The sequence below is a fragment of the Balaenoptera borealis genome, assembly GCF_965194805.1.
Source record: "Balaenoptera borealis genome assembly, chromosome: 2".
In the NCBI taxonomy this organism is placed as follows: domain Eukaryota; kingdom Metazoa; phylum Chordata; class Mammalia; order Artiodactyla; family Balaenopteridae; genus Balaenoptera; species Balaenoptera borealis.
In genome coordinates, this window is record NC_138867.1 from 153290174 (window position 1) to 153312793 (window position 22620).

General features: G+C 43.4%; 1 protein-coding gene across 14 annotated transcripts in view; it reads left to right on the forward strand.

The window, feature by feature from the left end:
• Positions 1 to 22620, forward strand: part of TENM2 (teneurin transmembrane protein 2) — a 590108-nt gene that overhangs the window by 402684 nt on the left and 164804 nt on the right. For all 14 annotated transcript variants that reach the window (XM_082378741.1, XM_082378737.1, XM_082378738.1 and 11 more), the window contains one exon: positions 5866 to 5967. In XM_082378741.1, coding sequence (XP_082234867.1) covers positions 5866 to 5967 — 102 coding nt within the window. The remainder of the gene's footprint in view (positions 1 to 5865; positions 5968 to 22620) is intronic.

The window sequence follows — 22620 nt, forward strand, 5'->3', positions numbered from 1 at the left end:
GTTATGTACCAATGAGGGGAAAGAAAAAAGTAAAAGGGTAAAAACCAGATCACAAAAGAAAGAAACTGGCAACACATTTAGAACTAGTTTGAGACGGTAAGATAAAGAACAATCTTTTGCTTAAGAACATGATGGGAAATGATATCCTTTTGGTCACCTTGTGTGTTTTTTTAAAAAAAATTTTTGTAAATCTTTTTTTTTTCTAATTTTTATTGGAGTACAGTAGATTTACAATGTTGTGTTAGTTTCAGGTGTACAGTAAAGTGCGTCAGTTATACATATACATGTATCTACTCTTTTTTAGATTCTTTTCCCATATAGGTCATTACAGAGTAGAGTAGAGTTCCCTGTGCTATACAGTTGGTCCTTATCTATTTTATACGTAGTAGTATGTACATGTCAATCCCAATCTTCCAGTTTATCCCCCCTACTTTCCCCCTTGGTAACCATAAGCTTGTTTTCTACATCTGTGACTCCATTTCTGTTTTGTAAATAAGTTTATTTGCACCATTTTTTGAGATTCCACATATAAGTGATAGCATGTGATATTTGTCTTTCTCTGTCTGACTGACCTCACTCAGTATGACAATCTCCAGGTCCATGCATTCGCCTTGTGTTTAAACGCAAAGGCTTGATACACATGACAGCAAACCCCACACACACAGCAGCTGGCTTAGCTGGAGTCTATAAAGACTCAGTGGAATGGTTAATAACAAAAACAGTAACAATGGCACATCTATAGAGAGTTGACCATGTACTAGCTCCTGGATTTGGCCCTTCTGGGGACTAGATCAGTTAACCCACAGAGTAGTTATATGAGGTCATTACTACCAATATTCTGTTTTCCAGTTGAGGAAGCCCAGACTCAGAGAAGTTAAACAAGTTGCCCAAGGTCACACACAGCTAGTAAGAGGTGGAGTCAGGATTCAAACTCTCCCAGAGCCTGTGCTCTTAACCACTGGATTGCTTTGGATTCTAGCCAAATAAATCCCTTTCCCCTTCCACACAGCAAGTTGTCTGGGGGCCATATTATCTAATAATGGCTTCTGACCTCCATTGCCTTTGTCCACATGGACACAGACGGTGGTAGTGAGATGCCCTTCCCCCAGGCCATTACCCTCATTCGCCTGTCGGAGCTGGGAATAGCAATTCTCCCCAGAGGATTTCTCTTGTCTGGACTGTAGCTTAAAGAGAAAGTCAAAGGTAATCGGCCTAATAGTTGGGCAGACATCTTGATAGAGCAATGATAGTAATTGGCCTGAAATGTAGGGAAAAGTGCAGTGTTTTATTTGGTTCAGAGATCCTCCCACACACATCTATTATCGGAGCACACTCCGTCAAGAGCAGCCAAGAGCGCCGGAAGCCCCTGTGATATGAAACAGAAGGAAGGATGTTAGATGGGTGTTGACCAGCCATCACACTAAATATACCTTTGACTCAGGGATGTCTTTTGTGTTTTGGAGAGAAGCAGCCTGCTTTCAGAAATGAGTTTCATCTCAGGGTACAACCGAGTGGCATTCTTGAAGCACGGTGCAGATTTCGGGGAGGCTAGCCTCCACTTGTATAAAAATCCCATTTCCTGGGCTAACTCTCATCACCTGCCTTGTTTCCTCAACAAAAGTCCGACCAGGTTGACAAAAAGGAAAGCTGATAAGATTTCAAGAGTAATATTTAATTGGGTGTTGGAAAAAGGGGACTGAGAGAGGTGAGCTCCTTCTATATTTCAGCAGTACTACATAATTGTTTCTTTCCTCAAAAACTGTAGAAATGCTTCAGAGACAAGACTTGGGTGGGGGGGTGGCATGGTGGGAATGTAAATTGATACAGCCACTAGGGAGAACAGTATGGAGGTTCCTTAAAAAACTAAAAACAGAGCTACCATATGACCCAGCAATCCCACTACTGGGCATATACCCTGAGGAAACCATAATTCAAAAAGACACATGCACCCCAATGTTCATTGCAGCACTATTTACAATAGCCAGGACACAGAAGCAACCTAAGTGTCCATTGACAGATGAATGGATAGAGATGTGGTACATATATACAATGGAATGTTACTCAGCCATAAAAAGGAACGAAATTGTGCCATTTGCAGAGACGTGGATAGACCTAGAGACTGTCATATAGAGTGAAGTAAGTCAGAAAGAGAAAAACAAACATCGTATAATATCACTTATATTTGAAATCTAGAAAAATGAGGCAGTTGAGCTTATTTGCAAAGCAGAAATAGAGACAAAGACGTAGAGAACAAACGTATGGATACCAAGGTGGCGGGGAGGTGGGATGAATTGGGAGATTGGGATTGACATATATACACTACTATACATAAGATAGATAACTAATGAGAACCTACTGTATAGCACAGAGAACTCTACTCAGTGCTCTGTGGTGACCTAAATGGGAAGGAAATCCAAAAAAAAGGGGATATATGTATATGTATAGCTGATTCACTTTGCCGTAGAGCAGAAACTAACACAACATTGTGAAGCAACTCTACTCCAATAATAATTAATTTAAAAAAAAGACCTGGGGAAATTGAATGAAAAATACTCTTCACTGCAGTTTTTGCTTATTTTGGATTCTCCCACCCTCTGAGATGCGTGCCCGTACACACATACATACACACACACTTCAACGATTATTTACCAAGGACCTACTGTGTGCCAAGCATTGAGAATACCCGGGTGATCAGTTCAGATCTGGTCTCTTCCTCATGGAGCTTGATGAGAGAAGACAGATAGGTAAAAAGACAATTATAGGAATTAGGGGAAGACAGAGGAAAGGGTACAAAACCCAGGTTGAGGGCAGTAGGGGAGGAAGAGGCCTAGAAACTAAATGTTTTCTAAACTGAGACTTAAGGATAAATACCTCAGCTAAAGGGCAAGGAGGCCTTCCAGCCCAGCACAGAGCCTATGCAAAGACCTTAGTCCTTTTCCCTGGGACTGTGGTAGCATAGAGCTTCCTCTCTTCGCTGCTCTATCTCTGAGGATGTTAGGTTGGAGAACAGGGAGCTTTGACCTTGGCCATGTCCATTTCTACCAAACCATCCCCAGACCCAGATGCTCATTGAGAATCTAGCTCTACTTTCTGTCCGAGTGACTTCTGAACATGCAAGCTGGATAATGTCATGTTTATGTTTAAAATTTTTCATTTGCTCCCATTGGTCCCAGAATAAAATTTAACTCATCCACATGGTCTCCAGGGCCCTAGATGATCTGGGTTTCTCCAGACTCATCTTAGGTCACTCTCTTCCTTTGTAGCTACCCTCCAGCCACGTGGGATTCAGTTCTGCTGTTTTCCACCTCAGCGCCTTTGCATCAGCTCTTCCTTCTGCCTGGGATACTCCTGGGATACTCTTTCTTGCTTGCTTTTTTTTTTTTTTTTTTGGCCATGCTGTGAGGCTTGCAGGATCTTAGTTCCCCGACCAGGGATCAAACCTCGGCCTACTGCAGTGGAAGTACGGAGTCCTAACCACTGGACCGCCAGGGAATTCCCCTGCCTGGAATACTCTTCACCTCGCTTTTCACTTGGCTGTTCCAGCACCCTTATATGTCCCCTGCATAGAATAGAGACGCCCTCCCTGACTGTCCTTTCTCAGTAGCTTCCTCCTCTTAGTCCCTATCGCAGTATCCTATTCTCTTCAAAGCACATATCACAATTTTTATTTGATTTGGTAATTTTTTGGGCCTGTGTTCTCTATGACAGTGGAAGTTCTATGAGGGCAGGGACTGTGTCTGTCTTAGTCACCGCTGTATTCACCAGTGCCTTGTAGGGTGCCTTGCATATAACAGTTGCTCAGTTAATAAAGTAAACCCTATGTCAAGGACTGTGGCAGGTCTGAGATCTCACCCTCATTGTCAGCTGACACAGGAGCCGGCCACAGTCTCATAGATGTTATCAGAAGAGGAGGTGCTCCTGGGTCAGAGACAAAAGACTGTATTCCTCAGAGCAATGTAATATCCACAGTATCAGCATATGTGCCAGTTCCAAGCCCCAGTTCCCACAGGGCAACACAAACAGAGCCAGGTGTTACCTACACAGGCAGTGGGTTACATGACAGGAGAGAAACTCTGAATTTACTATCCTTGAGTCTCCAAATGGGCCGTGAGCCTACTCATTCTTTTCTCCAGAGGGAGACATTATCTTTATTTATACTGGGCACTAACTAAACTTGCCCTTTGCTCTGGAGGCAGACACTGTCTCTATCTCCCAAGGCTGTTCACTATACAGACAGCCTTTAAAAAAAAGATAGTCCAGAGCTAAGGAGTCAGTGCCTCTGCTCATAAGACATTCAGGAACACAAGACACCCGTGGCAAATTGTCTCCTAACATCATGTGAAATTGCTGACTTTTGACCTGCAAAAGCAGCTACTTCGTATGATTCAACCTAATGCTTTTTGAATGAAAGAAGGAAGGGAGGATGAATAGATGAAACAAATCGATAGCCACTTGGATGCTTCTCAGCCCACCTTTATTCTGCCAACCTCAAGGAGTTGAGCCTGCAGTGATAATTGTTAGACACTAAGGACATTGGCTTGGGAATTCCCTGGCGGTCCAGTGGTTAGGACTCTGTGTTTTCACTGCTGAGGGCTCGGGTTCAGTCCCTGGTCAGGGAACTAAGATCCTCAAGCCACGCAGCGAAGCCAAAGGAAAAAAAAAAAGGAGAAGAAGAAAATAAATTGGCTTGATACTGATTTTGAAAAAGCAGGTACACTGATTGAGTTCTCCTAGTGCCAGAAACCAACCACACCCGGATTCTGGAAGAAGAGAGCTGAAAAGTGAAGCACTGTAGAAAGAAAGCACTACGGTGTGGTTTGGTTTTTCAGTCCAGAGTGGGAATAAATGGGAAATTCGGTTTAAAGGAAAACCTCCCTTACTATTCACAGGTGACTCCATTAGGGACAATTAGACTTCCTAGTCTTTCCTGCATATCACCAAGCCAATGTCCCCAACTCCCCAAGGACTGTGTCATGTCATCTTTGGGGCATAGTGGCTTTTGATCATCTTAGTAATTTAGAACCTGAAAGTCTAAATGTGTTTATCTGAATGTAAGGCAAAATTAGGTTAATAATAATCATAATTTTAAAAGAGTATGACTACTTCTGTGCAGACCCAACTCAACATGAAAAAGTTCCAAAATGATCCCTTTGAAGGCATTACTTGAGAGTACACATAGCAAGGTAAATCACGAAATAAGATGGCTATACAGGTGAGAACAAGGGTGAACTAATTGATTTTCATGAAAAATAAGATCTGCAAAAAGCTAGGCATAAAAGGCCTTTTGTACCACCCCAAACCTACTACTTAATGAATCCCCAAATCATGCCAAAATTGATCAGTCTTATGTATTTAGACTTCTCTTTCTTTAACGCAGGGGATTTTTTTGCTCTATAAATCTGAGATCAGGAGCCACCACTGTCATTTGGAGAATCACTCTCTATCCCTAAGGCTAAAAGCTGATATCCCACATCTCAGACCAAATCTCAGATTGACAGGATGATATTGGGGCAGGGTGGGGCTTACAGTGTTTAAAAACTTGCCAGCATTCAAACTTGGAAAATTGTAGTTTTTAAATCCAGATAAGTAGTTTCTTTTGAAAAAGCAAAAATTGCAGCAGTATTAGCCCCATATTCCTGCCTGGGCTAATCACATGGAGAGCAGTGGTTACATCCATGCATTGTTCAAGTTGCCCTAGTCCCCACCCATCCCTGTTCTCCTCCTTCACTCACTTCTCCCTACCGGTCCTGTGTAGGCACCTGAGGTTACTACCACTGCTCCTGAAAAACTGTGGATGGCTGACTATTAAATTGCTTCACCAGCAGGCAGAGAAAAAAGTAATTGTTCAATTTCTCTCTTTTTCAGATTCAGTGCAGGACTGTCCACGTAACTGCCATGGGAATGGCGAATGTGTATCCGGGCTGTGTCACTGCTTTCCAGGATTTCTAGGAGTAGACTGTACTAAAGGTATTTACCAACACTTCCCTGCTATGACTGGAAAATAGAAAATAGGCTTTTCAAAAGGGGTGGGAGAAGGGGCACTAAAGTAGCCTCCCCAGAAAATTCCACTGGGATATCTTGTAAACCCGTCCATGCTACACGTCCTAACACTTTGGCAAAGAGTAGACTTCGACGTATGACTACTGGCCAATATACCTATAAGAGCAGGGCAGGTATCCTTGGCATTGAGGTGTGCTGAGAAGAAAGATTTGCTAAAAATGAGATGGTAGATTTCCTGTAAAAGCAGAAGTGAATTACCATCACTCCTTTCTTATAATCATTAACGTCCATGTAATGGAAGATTAAGCATCTCAGGGTTAGTAAATTTCATTCATTCTGGCCAGCTATGCTCTTAATCTAGGAAGTGCTGTTTATCTTGGCGGAATTGGTTTTAAATTGTATTATTAATTTATCTATACTGCTTTGCACAGAATGACGGGGGCCCTGGGATTCTTGGGGGGAAAGTATTATAAGAAAGAAAATGACTCTCACAAGAACAGAGGACTTAGGGCTGCATACCTAGCTAGCAAGAGACCTTGAGCTTGACCTTCAAGCAGTGCGATCACAGGCTAGTGCAGTGGAGAGCAGAGGTTCTCACACTTTTTAGACATGGTATGTGCACACACACACACAAGTATACATTCTAGATAAATACAACCGTAAAATTAAAATGAGACTTTCACAAACAACACTTCATGTTTCTTTTCTATTCTGTCCTGTTTCACTTTTTAAAAATGAAATACACTGACTACACTGATTTCCCACCCGCCAGTGAGTCTGAAAAACAGTGATGGAGAGGTTCCAGGCCCTTGCTCAGGAGTCAGGCGTTCCTGGATTCCAATCCCAAGCTCAGCCATTCAGGATCTCTGTGATCTTGAGCAAGTGATCTAACATTTCTGAATCTCCGTTTCCTCTTCTGGGAAAGTGGGGAAATCCTTCCTAAATTCATTGTGAAGATGGAATGCAAGAACACACCCCAAGCTCTTAGCAGAACACATTGTGAGCCCTCGGAGGGTTTAGTTTTACCATCTTTTATTTACATATGTCATAGTATATTTACTTATACATTCATATAATATTTTCATCCTTTTACGTGCTCTTCATTAAAAAACCATCCTACCTTGACGTTCTGAGAGAGAGGCAGTCATTAATCAAGCCGCTCTGGAAAAGCTAAATCACAATGGCTTGGGAAAATCGTGTTTCAGATATTCACAGTATTTCAAAGATTTGCAATCCCCATCCTTCTGAATGCTGACTGATCAGTGAATAGGGCTCTTTTAAGTGCCTGAAGTTCTGGATTTGGTTGCGTGTGTGTGAGACTCATTCCTAGATGACACCACCTATGGATACATTCATAAAGGTTTGGTAAACCTGTCAGATACAAAAGGAAAAGAGAGCACGAAGCCACCGGACCGTTCTCTTGGCTGCTTTTCACCTTGGCACGCTCTGCCCCGGGGGCATGTGGACACGTGCCCAAGCAGGCAGACACTGGAGCCTGGTGCTTTTCGCAGCCAGCCCTTTGCTCCGGTTCTGAAGGGCTCTGATGAGGCAGGTAGATGACACCCTGCCGCACGGTGCCATGTACTTTTCAGAGCGAAGGCTTTAAAGGAGGGAAAACCTCAGTAGCATTCGAATGGCTTTCCTTGCGTAATCTAATTTCCTAGGAGTGAAGGCCTTAATGAGAGGATGGACAGAATAGTCCTTTTTTCTGTGGCTGCAAATGGGCTGAACCCTCAGCTGCAGGGCCTGTGAGCTGTAAATGTATATTAACACTGACACACATCAATGTATTATTAATCCTAAAAACGGTGTGTGCTCTGACTGCACATCCGGGGATCAGCCTTTCAGCCCTAAGTACCCCAGCCATTTAAGAACTCTTCACTCTCGATCCATTTGCAGATGAGCGTCCATTCTGCATTATGGATCTGTAATGGGGTGTGCATTTAGCTGCTTAAAAGGCCTCTCGGTGTGCGTTTTGCATTCACCACCTGTACCGTGGCCGGGCGCACGCTCCGAGCATGCATTAGCCATGGTATATAATTGATCCTCACGAAACAAGTATCGAGTGGCTGTTAGGAGTCGTTCCTCCTGCATACTCAGAAGCTGTTCCTGAGATCAGCCTCTGAACTTGTATATTTTAATTCAGGTGTTGTTTAATTCAGCTGTTGATGCCTACAGTGGACAAAATTGAAGCGTTTAGAGGCTAAAATTGCTTTCTCCTTGTTTCCCCATTTATTCTTGGCAAAGTTGGCTTCAGAATGTCAGGAGTAAGCTTCTACCGCTTTGCCCTAAAGATGTTGCTTCCTTAGTATTTTTGAAATTTAAGCTACTTCATTAACAATGACGGTCTTTGGAAACACTCTAAACCCTTGTTTCCCACGCTTTGCTCTTTCATGTACCACCTTTATGTTTTTTGCCAAATTCATGGGCCATCAGAATTTTTATTTCCTTCACATATTTCTTTGAGTCTACCCATTAGGTTTACATAGATGAATTTATTTTAAAAGGACTCAGGTCAAAATGAAAAGTTAAAAAAGAGAAAATTGGAATCCATTGCAATAAATAGGAAATGTTGGTGCCGCCTTTAAATCTACTGAGAAAGGAATATTTCCCTTTTTTAAAAATTTTATTGAAGTATAATTGATTTACAATGTTGTGTTAGTTTCTGGTGTACAGCAAAGTGATTCAGTTTTATGTATATATATTTTTTTCGTATTCTTTTCCATTATGGTTTATCAGAGGATAGTGAATATAGTTCCCTGTGCTATACAGTAGGACCTTGTTGTTTATCCATCCTATATATACTAGTTTGCATCTGCTAATCCCAAACTCCCAGTCCATCCCTTCCCCACCTCCCCCTCTGCCTTGGCAACCACAAGTCTGATCTCTATGTCTGTGAGTCTGTCTCTGTTTTGTAGATAGGTTCATTTGTGTCATATTTTAGATTCATATAAGTGATATCCTATGGTATTTGTCATTCTCTTTCTGACTTACTTCGTTTAGTGTGATAATCTCTAGGTCCATCCATGTTGCTGCAAATGGCATTATTTCATTCTTTTTTATGGCTGAGTCATAGTCCATTGTGTGTATATATATACCACATCTTCTTTATCCATTCATCTGTCGATGGACATTTAGATTTTTTCCATGTCTTGGCTATTGTAAATAGTGTACTATGAACATAGAGTGCATGTATCTTTTTGAATTATAGTTTTGTCCGGATATATGCCCAGGAGAGGGATTGCTAGCTCATATGACAACTCTATTTTTAGTTTTTTGAGGAACCCCCATACTGTTCTCCATAGTGGCTGCACCATTTACATTCCCACCAACAGTGTAGGAGGGTTCCCTTTTCTCCACACCCTCTCCAGCATTTGTTATTTGTAGACTTTTTAATGATGGCCATTCTGACTGGTGTGAGGTGGTACCTCACTGGAGTTTTGATTTGCATTCAAGAAAGGAATCTTTGCACTGCCCTGAGCATTCAATCTCAGTCAGCTTCTCACACATTCATTTCACATCGAGAATCCCCAAATTGGGTCCTACTGTATATATAGCACATGTGAGGCAGCCTGGCTCGTAGAGAAATTCAAGCCTTGAGCATCTCATCTCCTAAGTACGGGCTCCTGAAAATAACAAAATTCACTACCTACACCTGTGTGATATAGTGAGCACCCAGTAAAAATAGGCACACAGATTTAACTCTACCAGCTTCAAATGGGTAAACCTAATGATTAGCTCCTGATTTACTTGTGGTCGGTTAAGCCTCCATTTCGGATAGTTTTAATAACAACTAATAGTTATTACATATTAAAGATGTACCAGGCATTGTGTAAGTACATGCTACATACTTTCTTATCTGCTCTCATATCAACAATGTGAGATAAATCCTATTTTAACCACCACCCCCCCCAATATTTTAAGCTTTTTATATTAAAAGCATTTTTGTCTTGCAGTCAAGTTGCAAAAATAGCACATAGAGTTCCCAGAGTTCACTCAGCTTCCCCTAATGTCAACATTTTAAATTATCAAAGTTCAGTTAGTGAAACCAGGAAATTAACATTGATCGATGCTATTGACTAATTCACAGGCTTGTTTCTAATTTTGCCCTTTTTTTTTTCTGGTCCAGATCCCGCATTGCGTTTAGTTGTCATGTCTCCTTAGTCCCCTCCAATCTGCGAGGGCTCCTCACTCTTTTCTTGTCTTTCATGACCTTGACCGTCTTGAAGAGTACTGGTCAGGTATTTTTCAGCTTGTCCCTGGATGTGGGTTTGTCTGATGTTTACTCGTGATTAGATGGAGGTTATGCATTTTTCGCAAGATGCTATGCCCTCCTCAGTGAATCCTATCAAAGATGCATTTCTGATCTTTAACAAGAAAAAGATTCAAATGTGGTTGTGTGTGTGAGCATGTGTGTACCTTCTCCTCACCCCTCATGCCTAAGGCAGAGATGCTTGGGTGGCCGTATCCCATTGGTCCAGCACAGTCTGTCAGTGACTATGACACATTGCTACTCACAAACAACTTTTGAGCCCAGGAAGCTTGTAGGTGTTAGCAGGGAGTGACCTGGAGCAACCAGGGTGAGGTAATCGAGCTAGCAAGTGCAGAGAGGAGAGACAGCTGGTCCCTAGGCCCCTGCTACCCTGAACAGTGGATGCCATCTCCCGGCCGTGGCCCACAATCATGTCCCTTCTTTCTTGATAAAAGCCCTTAGAAGGGCCCGAGCCCAGGTCCACCCGCATCACAAACTCGCATTCCCCTTTGTTCCTGCACTGCCAGCTGTGCCCAGGATGCCTCGGGTCTGCCAGTTTCTGCTATTGCAGACTCAGGCCCTCCTGCCAGAGGGAGAATTCGCCACATTAGCAAGCGAGATTCCCATCACATCCGAGCGGCCGGGTGTATGTCCAAGTGACAGAAATGCGGATTTACTCTCCTGACCTCATGCTGCGCCTCCCGTGCCCTCGGATGAGCGGTGCAGACGACAGCTCCTTGTCTCCTGATAAACCTGCCAGTCTGCATCAGGCATCCGAAGACATCCTCTCAGTGAATGGAGGAAGCAGTCAGCATGAATTTGCAGGGCATTCATTCCTCAGCCCCCACCAAACTGGGGGCTCCGAAGGGCTCAGATGTCAAAGTGGAACTGACCCTCACCCCAAAAGAATGTATGAGGGTTCTAACACCTTGTTCCAAATCAGTCAAGGGGACCAAGCTTATTCGTGCATCCAGCAAATGCTTGTCATGTGCCTGCTGTGAGCCAGGTGCTGCACTAAGCACCAGAAATACAATGATGGGCAAGAACGCCAGGGCCTGCCTTCTGAGAGCTTCCGGTCTGATGGATGCACGTGATAAGTAAGTGGGAAATGTAAGCGTAAGTCCAAAATGCGGGGTTGTGGGATCTGAATGCTATAGATGTTATTAAGGAGAAGATAAGGAAGTTCATGAAGCAACAAAGTGTGGATCTATGAAAATAGTCAATTAGTATCGGGGAATGTGAAGAAAATTCCATGGAGGGAGAGTCTAGTAAAGGAGCTACACTGAATAGTGTCTTCTAGCATAGAATTTCATTAATTGTTTAATGCAGTAAGCAATCTGTTCAGATTCAGAGCTTGAGGAAAGATGGCGTTTCTTTCCCAATAACTTGTACCATTTTCCATCAGGTGCCTCACCGTGCTTATGATTCAGTTATTGTTTAGTTTATGGTTTTTTCTGTTATTACTAATCCCCTTGCATGACTTTCTCATTACTATATTGCTATGCTATTTGTTGTGGGCTAGATGCTTTTTAACTCTGATTCCTTTTTCTTTCATTGACTTTTTTTTATTTATTTATTTTTTATTTTTTTAAATTTATTTATTTTATTTATTTATTTTTGGCTGTGTTGGGTCTTCGTTGCTGTGTGCGGGCTTTCTCTAGTTGCGGCGAGCGGGAGCTACTCTTCATTGCGGTGCGCAGGCTTCTCATTGTGGTGGCTTCTCTTGTTGTGGAGCACGGGCTCTAGGCGCACGGGCTTCAGTAGTTGTGGCACGCAGGCTCAGTAGTTGTGGCTCACGGGCTCTAGAGCGCAGGCTCAGTAGCTGTGGCGCACGAGCTTAGTTGCTCCGCGGCATGTGGGATCTTCCCGGACCAGGGCTCGAACCCGTGTCCCCTGCATTGGCAGGCGGATTCTTAACCACTGCGCCACCAGGGAAGCCCTCTTTCATTGACGTTTATTGGAAAGTCTCTCAATGACTTAAGATGCTTCCTTGGGTTGCGTGTAAAGCAGTCTTGCCGTTCAGAAGACATCCAAGTCTTCTGATGATCTTGTTTTGACACTGGCTTCTCAGATGGCATATTTGGTGCTGAGCTTAAGGCCCCGACCTGCAGTAGAAACTTAACACACCAGAACCTTCCTTGTTCGGTAATGCGTGTTTAATAGCGATTAGAAATGACAACACCCGCTGCTGATCAGCTGTCAGGGGAGGCCCAGAAATGCCACAACCACGGGAACATGAAGTCTTCTCTCTGGGGGTCGGTCTCCGCTCCTACCCAGTTTCTGTGGAGCCTTGAGAAAACAGAATGGGGATCTTGCCATCTTTCTCCCATTACCTGGCAAACGTACCCACTACTCAGTCCTTCTCGGCCAAGTTCTAGCGCAAAAGTCAAATCATCATCATCATCGTCATCATCATTGCTGACATTTATTGAGTTCTTACTATGAGCCAACCACTGCACTAAGCAACAGCATAGTTATCTCATTGAATCATTAATTGTCCTATTTTATAGATGACTATTATCCCCTTTTACAGAGGAGGAAAATGAAACACGGAGAGGTTAAGTAATGCACTCAAGATCACTCAGCTCATAAGCGGTATTGCTAGGATTCAAACCAAGCAATTTGGCCTGGCCTCTTAACGCTAGACCAGCCACGAGATGCATTCACCTCAGAAGATGTGAGGTGTAAGGAAGACGTGCTTTGCAAGTTAGTGTGGCAGTTGCACACTAGGATTTGGGTTTGAACCCCAGAAACCTTAAGGAGAGGAAACTAGGGTTTACTAGGTAGAGAGTGGCAATGCAGGCATTTGAAACAAAGTCTGTCTGACATCGGAACCTGTTGGCTCTGAGCCACTGTCCTCCCAGCCCCAAGCTGGGCCAGTCCATCACCTCCCTCATCGTATCATTCGCCAACTCCCGTTTCATCGACCTCCAACACATTGTTCTCCTATCCTCACAGCCGCTGCCCTGTTCACTTGGCCACCAGCTCTCCCTGAGGGCATTCCTCCTACTCGCCACCTGCGGCGTTCTCCCAGAGCTCTTAGGAACATGACACTGCTCTCCCCAAACACCTTCAGTGGCTCCCACTTGCCTCCCACAGTGGTTGTCAATCTTTGGTTTAAAGGCATTTATCTGGGGAGATTGTTATAAATGCATATTCCCAGGCTCTTCCCCCCATGCCAGCCGATTCTGAAGCAGTAGGACTGGTGTATAGCTCAGGCACGTGCACGTTTTTAATTATCTGCCAGTAGGGCCCTGATGCTGGTGGTCAGGGGCCATATGCTGAGAATAAGTAACATATTTCTTAGAATGAGGTTCAGGGTCTTCCGTGATCTGAGCTCCTTTGGCACCATCTCCTGCTAAGTCCCGTACACCATAGATTCCGGCTACTTGTTCCTCACAGACACCACGGCCCCGCTTCTTCCTCTCTACTCATGCCATTTTCTTGACTGGAATGTTCTCATCCTTCCCAAACTTTCCTGTCAAACCGCTGCTGATCCTTGAGGACCAAGCTCCCAGGTCACCACCTCCCTGATGCACCCACAGAGAGAACCCTGCAGTCACACAGGACTTGGCGACACCTTGGCAGTGGCCCTTCATCCTGTGCCATGTTCTAGCTGGGGGGTTACATCGGTTTCTCCCACTGGATCACAAGCTTCCAGCTGTTTTCTTTGTATCTCCCTGCGCCTAGTTTGGCACCCAGGAGATAGTAAGTGCTCTCTAAATGTCTAAGGGCTTGAATTTAGGCGTCAAGGATCATACAGATGAAAACATTGCTGGAAAATGTACAAGACAAAGTGAATGCTAGAAAACAAGATTCTAATTTGTTGGATTAATCACACAGGGATAAATCAGCCAGCATCGAGACACAAATTTCAATGAAGGAAGGGAGAGAGCAAGTGAGGGAGGGATAAAAGAGGAATGAAACAAAGGAGGAACCAACAAGAGTTTACAGAAAAGAAATACCATTTGTTCTGCAGTTTAGCTGCATCATTGCAGAAAGACAAAGCTATTAAGAATGGAAGCTGTAGAGTTTGAATTGGCTAGGTTTGAATCCATGCTCCTCTAGTTAACTGTTCCCATTTTAGAAAATTACTTAACCTCTCTGGGCCTTCGTTGTCTCATCCATAAAATGGGGGCAGTAGCAATACCACCTGATGGATTGCTGTGAGGCCTAAAAAGTCAATGCGTGTAAAGCATGTAGAACCGCGCTCGGCGTGTATTAAATGCTCCATAAATATTAGCCAGCATTAATCTTCACAAGCCTTTGAAATCATTGTTAATATCCCTATTTTACAGGAGAAACAGAGACTTAGAGAAAACAAGCTACTTGCCGAAGGTCACACTGCAGGTTAGATTTTGAGGCCATGTCTGGCTGACTTTGAGGCTTATGGCCCTAACTTGGTTTTCCTAACTTGGCAGGAAGATCCCCGAAAGGGGGGGCAGTGGACCACGCACTCTCAAAGCCCTCACAGACAGCGCAGCCGCCTGACTCTCCTGGCTGGCTTCACCCTCACCCCTGCTTTCCCGTCTCCCCATCAATTCCTCCCCTGAGTGGACGTCTGCGCTCAGGAGAGAGATGACAAGCCCCTTCCTCCCCACCAGAGGTGTAGGGGTCCTCCCCACCGCCCCAGAAATGCTTCCCTCTGAACATCCTTAGCAAAGAAGCCACTTTCCCCTTTCACAGCTGGCCGCACCTCTCTCAGGGAAAGATGATCAGATCCCGCCTGTCCTTCCTGGAACCACCTAGGATGTTCCTTCAGACCCTCCATCTTTCACACCTGTCTTCCTCTGCCATCCCCAGCTGCCCCCCGCAATCTCCTGTAATGCGGACAGGCCAGGGGCCATGGCTGCTGCCCACAGGAGCCGTTCCACCACCCACTGCAGTTCGAGGCTGAATCCCACCTCTCCTTCGTCCCACCCCTGACCTGAGAAAACGTGCAGGAACTCCTTGGCAGCAAGAACCCAGGAGGTGGGGTTTGAAGCCGGGCGCTTGGTTCGTGCTTTGCAGAAAGTGAGTCTCCACGCTTGGCGAAGGCACCTTTGATAAAACAGTCGAAGAACCTCTGCACATATTCAGCACGAAGTGCGTGCCAGGCACTTGTGCAGAGGGTTTAACCAGAGTGATCTTGTGTCATCCTCACGTCATGCATCATTATCATCCCCATTTCACAGCTAAGGAAACTGAGGCTCAGAGGAGTTAAGGTACTAGCCCAGGTATGGCTTTAGAACCCTATGTATCAGAATCACCTGTTAACTCACAGCTTGCTGGCTTCTCCCCACCGGCCCCCCAAAGTTTCTGATTCAGTAGGTCTGGGGTGCTAGCATCAGCCTGGAGAGCTTGTTAGATATCCAAACCCTCAGGCCCCACGCCAGACCCTCTGAATCAGAATCTCACTCTCACAGCATCCCCAAATGACTTATGCTCACATCCAAGTCTGAGTCTGGATGACGTTGCCCTTGGACTCTGCTCATATGGCCCAGGGAGAATTGAACAGGAGCAGCGCTACCACTTTTATCTTACTTCTCCCCAGCTTGCCAAGCAGGTGTGGAGGATGCCTGCCTCCCCAGTTTGGAAGCTGCAGTGCCCTTTATGTGGTGCCCTCATGTGAGTCCATGCCTCTAGAACGTGCCCACTCCCGCTGTTTCCCATGCCTGTTGCATCACCAAACATAAATCACTTGGCAGGACCTACCTCAGTCAGCCCTCCCCCAAGTCAGATCGCTTCTGAGACTAAAAACTTTTTGTTTCCTTTTTCAACTACTAGATAAGTTGCAGAACAGTCTTAGAAAGCAGAGTGCCTAACCCCGGAGAAACTCGCTGTAGGTGTGATGTGTACAGAGGTGGGGAAGTACTCTGGTTTTAGAAAAAACTTCCGTATTGGGAAATAAACCAGTCTTTAGAGAGGTCAGCTGGGATGGGTGCTGGGAAAGAGAGTGTTTCCCCCCTCTTGTCTCTTTGTGATGGGATGATTTGGAACAATTTTCTCCTAATAAAAATAATGATAATAAAATCAAATCTATACATTTCTTACTACGTGCCAGGCATTGTACATGGCACTTCACAGGCATTATTTCATTTCATCCTCTTAAAAACACCATGGGTTTTTAATCCAGAATTTTTGTCCCATTTTAAAGATAAGGAAATTGAGGTGAAAAATAGTGTCCATAGTCACACAGCTGGTAAAAACGAAGGGAAATTCGGGCTAACTCATAAGCCTACACTGCCCGGTACTGTTCTACCTGCTGGGGAGACGGCAGTGAATAAACAGACCTTCACGTCTTGGGGAAGCTCCCACGCTTGTGGGTAATGAGACACCAATAATTTGCAAGCTGGTCTCAATGCTTAAAGCATAAAAAGAATGAAAAGCTACTTCAATCTGGACTTGAGCTGCAAAAAGCTTACTGTGTACTCTGAAAATTTTAAATATTCATTATATAATTAATGCTGTTCAGTCACACACACACACACACACACACACACACACAAACTTAAACTTTTTTAAGAACAGCTTAAGCACTTACCGATTGAGAACTTTTATAACTCTCAAAATGGAGGCATCCCCGTATCTCTACAGGTATTTTAAATGAGTTGAATTAATCATAGGCTTAAAAGTCTCTTGCGATCTTCGTTAACGTCCCTGGGTTTAATTAAAACATCTGTGCACTTTTAATTGATCGATTCATCCAACTCGTATGTCATGTTTTTAACACACCGCAGCATGCTTTGCATCATTTTTAACCCGATTTCCACTTAACTTAAAGCAATTAAATTCACCCCGGATTAATTAAAGCATCCGTACTTTCGTGCTTAAGTCAGCCCGTGCTTCTTTCCCCACATGGCTCCTGAATGTCAGAGATCTGACACACCTGATGAGTTTTTCGTCCTTCTGGAAATTCTTCCCTGAATCACTTCCTGGCTTATTAATATGCCATCTGACAGAACGGGAATGAGGAAGTGGGTGCACCTGAACTTTGGCCCTCTGAGCCAGAGACTCTGCCCCCGTCTGTCAGAAGCATCCTTCGCTTTCCTCTCTTCACGGGGGGGGGCCTGCTGGATCTTGCCCCCGCCCCGCCACCGCACTGAGACCAACTAGAGTGTCTGAGTGGTCCAGGCAGGAAGGTGGTGGGGGGCTGTTCTGGTCAGAGGCGATCATCGTGAACAGAATGCCTGGTGATCTTTGCATTTATACTTTCGTCATTGCTCCTTAGTTCTGCTTTCCAACCTCCTCACTCTTCCTACAAAAACAATCCTTTCTTGTCCTGACCATTTAATAGGGAGGGAAAACTGAGGGACCAGCGTCAACAGGCTTCTCCATTGGGCATGGGATGCCAGACAGCTATTCAGATAGGGACAAGTGATCCCCCTAGAAGCTAGTTTGGATTTCTGCCCCTACCCACTGTGACAGAGCCCGTTTCCCCTCAGCCATGGCAGTGTTGGGGGTTATCAGTCTTTTAGATTTTTTTGTTGTTTTTTTGTTTAATTTTTTAATTGAAGTACAGTTCATTTACAGTGTTGCGTTAATTTCCGTTGTACAGCGAAGTGATTCAGTTGTACATATATATACATTCTTTTTTTATATTCTTTTCCATTATGGTTTATCATAGGATATTGAGTATAGTTCTCTGTGCTATAGAGTAGGACCTTGTTTATCCATTCTATATATAAAAGCTTATAGATCTATTTTAATCTAAGTCAAGGATTATTTCTCACTTTTTATCTATACTTATTTAATTGCTAATGAAGCTGAGAATCTTTGCATACTTTTATTGGCGGTGTATAGTTATATTTATATGTCCTTTGCCCAGGTTTTCATTCGTTTGTCTGTTTTTATTGATTTGTAAGAGCTCTTTGTGTATTTCATATATCAAACTTTATTCTGTGAAATATGTTAGAAAATATTTTTTCCCAGGGTTGCGCATCCTTCAGTTTTGTTTAGGGTGTTCTTTATCATGCAGAAGATTTAAAATCTAAGTGATCAAATCTGATCTTCTTGGTTTCTGGAGTTTATGTCTTTTTTATATATTCCACTCTCAAGAAAATAAAATTAGTCTTCAATATTTTTTCTAATACTGTTGTAGTTTTTTTTTTTCCTATTTGGATCTTTAATCTGTATCGGATTTATTTCTGAGTATAGTGCGCAGTAGAGGTCAAACTTTATTGTCTGCCAAATACGGTGTCTAACACCGCCCTGTAAGATGTTATGGAAAAACGCAAACAAACTTGCAGGCCAACCCCATAGATTGTCAATTGCAAGGATGGAGCAAGAAGCAAAACTTGCCTTTCCTGACTTCTGCTCAGCACTAAGCTGCGTCCACAGTCTCGAAAGACAACGGGACACCAGTTTTGGTTTCGAGGACACTGAACTTTGTTTGCCTCACCTCCATGATCCAAATATTATATCCTCAATTGCTTCAGGAGACTCAGGCATCTTTGTTTCTCTGTCCCTTTTCCCTACCACCTAACCCAGCTACTAGCACATATTAGCTTCTTCATAAGTTTTCATTGACTAACTGCGATGTGAGGCAACCAATTGTTAGTACAATTTTTGACACTTTACCCAGAGTGCTAGGTTCAAGTATTCTCAAGTCTCTTTTCCAGAAGGGTTTCAATCAGATTTCAAATCATTTTTAAAAGACACATTATTTGTTTTTTGTTTTTTAATTTTATTGAAGTATAGTTGATTTATGATGTTGTGTTCATTTCTGCTGTACAGCAAAGTGATTCAGTTATACATGTATATATCCTTTTTCATACTCTTTTCCATTATGGTTTATCAGAGGATATTGAATATAGTTCCCTGTGCTGTACAGTAGGACCTTGTTGTTTATCCATCCTATATATAATAGTTTGCATCTGCTAATCCCAAACTCCCAGTTTGTCCCTCCTCCACTCCCCTCCCCCTTGGCAACCACAAGTCTGTTCTCTGTGTCTGTGAGTCTGTTTCTGATTTGTAAATAAGTTCATTTGTGTCATGTTTTATATTCCACATATAAGTGGTATCATATGGTATTTGTCTTTCTCTGTCTGACTTCGCTTAGTATGATAATCTCTAGGTCCGTCCATGTTGCTGTAAATGGCATTATTTTGTTCTTTCTATGGCTGAGTAATATTCCATTTTATATATGTACCACATCTTCTTTATCCATTCATCAGTCGATGGACATTTAGGTGGTTTCCATGTCTTGGCTATTGTAAATAGTGCTGCTATGAACACTGGGGTGCGTGTATCTTTTCGAATTATAGTTGTGTCTGGATATATGCCCAGAAGTGGGATTGCAGAATCATATGGCAACCCTATTTTTAAAAAGACACATTATTCGAAAGTCCCTCTGCGTATCTAGCCCAGCCCACAAATGACTTGTCAAGTTGCAGGCATTTTTCCCTCTGTCTGTCTGGCTGGCTGTCTGGCTGGGCCTCCTCAACCCCCTCTACCTTCTCTCCAGGTGGTCTCTGTACTGTAAACTCCAAGTAGATGGGACCCGTTTAACTTAAAGCAGCAGACACGGGTGGCTTGTCCTGTTACTTCCCACTGAGTAAATAATACTGATAATTCATTTCATCCCTTACAGAGAACTTTGGGGGGAGAAAAAAAAAGCTCCACCTTGACCATTAAAATGAGCTTTACACCATTTAGGTGAATCTAAATTGTGTCATTTTTTTTGGTCATCAGCCTGTTAACTTGTCAGTCCTTAGTGGCAGTGGTATATTTTTCTTCTGTGCAAGTCTTAGAGCTTCCATTTACTAGATTTAGTAAAACAGGAATAGTCACTTTGTGCAAACATTTTAATTAATTTTAAATAGAAAGTTGAATGTACAATGCTGTGCTCCTGGAAAGCCTTAGGAACAGGGGAGAGAGACAGGGACATAAAACTTTCCACATGTGATTCCAGAACCATCTCCCGCCCACAACCAGAGAAGACTAGGGGAAGAAAAAGATGATGTCTTTCTATTAGTATTATTTGATGCTTTTCTGGTGGTGGTGGTGGTGTGTGTGCCTTTGAGACCTACTGCATTTTTAATTTTATTAACCCTTGAAGTCAGTCTGGAGATTCTGTTTGGAATTTCATAAGGGAACATCTGTTACTTACAAACCAGGTGTCAGCTACTGTTTTGAGTCCTCAGGCATTTCAGCACACTTAATGCTCCCATCAACTCTGAGAGAGAATGTTTTGATGGGGAACGTGGGTCTCAGAGAAGTACAGTGATCTTGTCAAAATCCCAAGGCTGGTAAGTGATGGGTCAGGATTTGAACCCAGGTCTTTCTGGCATCAAAACCCTATTCTTTCCACCTCTGTTCCATATCACTTCCAGGCAGGTGCAGTCAGAATTGTTTGTCCTATAACCTGTCATAAAAAAAAAAAAAAAAAATCTTGTAGATTTAGTGATAGTAAAACTATAAGAAAAGTTATTAATGCAGGAGGTCCCCACCTCACGTGCAGCCTCTCAGATGAGGACCAGGCTGAGCCTTACATACTGTGATGCTCTGGGTTGAGTTGCATCTGAGGATGAGTCTATTACCCGGAGGGAAGGAGTTCTCTGTGCAGGTCAGCCCAGTGACCACTGGAGGGCGCTCATCTGACATTTGCCCTCTGTCCCATGTTAAATGGGTTACTAGAGAGCGTCGTTCTTCTTTAACCTGCCTTCCGCTTTTTTTATGTGACATCAGCGGAACCTGTCGAGTGCCCTGCTTTCTGGAGAACATCACAGTGTTTTTCATTTTCTGCCACCCTCCTGGTGAGCATACAGCAAACATATTGAAGGAAGGCTGCATTAAGAATGTGGAGAACTCCCTGACCTGACTATTCTCTACTTTTTTTTTCCCCTGAGTAATTTAAGTAGGTCATATTTTAAATTTGATTTCCCAGGCACCTAGTTTTAAATAAAATCCATTCTTACCTTCTAGACAATCCAATTTTTTTCACCACTTGGAGTTTATGCAGAAGAAAAACAGTTACCATATGAATAAAGAAAATAATCCTAACTGTATTTTATCAATTAATAAAGACAATTGTTTCCTCCTTAACGTTCTACCCTCTTCCACCTTTTGGGTGGAAGGAAAGTGCAACGGGAGCCCATTGGTGGTGATTTGATGTAACTTTCTCTGCCATCCAGGACAAGTTCAATATATAACCCTCATGTCAGAAACAGCCCTTGGAAGCTCTTATCACTAGGCATGGGTAGCCACACTTCTTACTGTTTTCCTGTTTGAGTGTGCAAGGGAAGAAGTGCAAGTAAGAAATGATGCTGATTCTAGTCTTCCCACCAGGAGGTATCCCACAAGTGTTACCTAGATCAGAAATGGCAAGTGAGTTTTCTCTTGCCAACTCCGCCTGCTCCCAAATCCCAGCCAGGGCGCTACATTGAAGGTTTTTAGGCTCTTCCTAGGCTCGGGAGGACAAGATGCCATGATCTGCCCCTGCAGAGGTGCAGGAAGGGAGAATAGTAGCTCATGTGCACTCATTTGCCCTCCCTGACCTAAAGCTTAGCATGAGTCTTATGGGGCACTGACATGGGACCAATTTACTTTGTCCTGGAAGCCCTCTCAATACTTTGAGAAAGCCCATCATTTCTCATACTTGTTCGTATTTGCACGGTCTGTAATCTGAATCTTGGGCACCCTGGTTCAAAACTCTTTCCTCTACCCTCTCTCAGACAATCAGCATGGGTCGCAACTCTATAGATCTCTCTGCTCAAGTCTCTTGGAAATAGAAGGCATGCTCCCTACATTTAGAAAGAGTTTATCTAAATTTAACATGTAGCTTTGATGTTCTCTCTTTTGATCTCATTCTTCTTCTCTGGTAGATTCATAAGGATAGGAATGGAAATGGTTGTTTTTACAACTATTCTAAAATAGAACATGGGGGTGGGGATAGCCCCTGGATCACATGTCAGCTGTTGAGGTGTTTTTGTTTCATGTCAGTTTACAGTTAGGGTCAATTACAATCAACACACACTTCACCAGAAAAAGGCATTGTATGTACAACATGAGGTCCACTCTAGAAATTGTTCTTTCCACACCTTTCATAAATGGCCATTTTGTGCTTGCCCACACGCCCACCACTTGGGAGTCCCTGAATGTCAGGAACATAACAGACATATTTACTAATCAAGCCAACATTGATGAATGCAACACTGGAAGGAAATCAACAGTGATAAACATAGTCTTGTCCTTGAGTAGCTTACTGTATCTTTGGGAAATTAGACACAGAAGGAGAATTAATTACTATAAAAACTAAATGGAACATGACAACAAAAGGGGAACGGTAAGGTGGATGGGGCCTTTACTAAGGAGCGATCTAATTAGGTATGTAATCGCGTCAGGGGATGGGGAGACCATTCCAGTTGCAGGCACACATGTACCTGTAG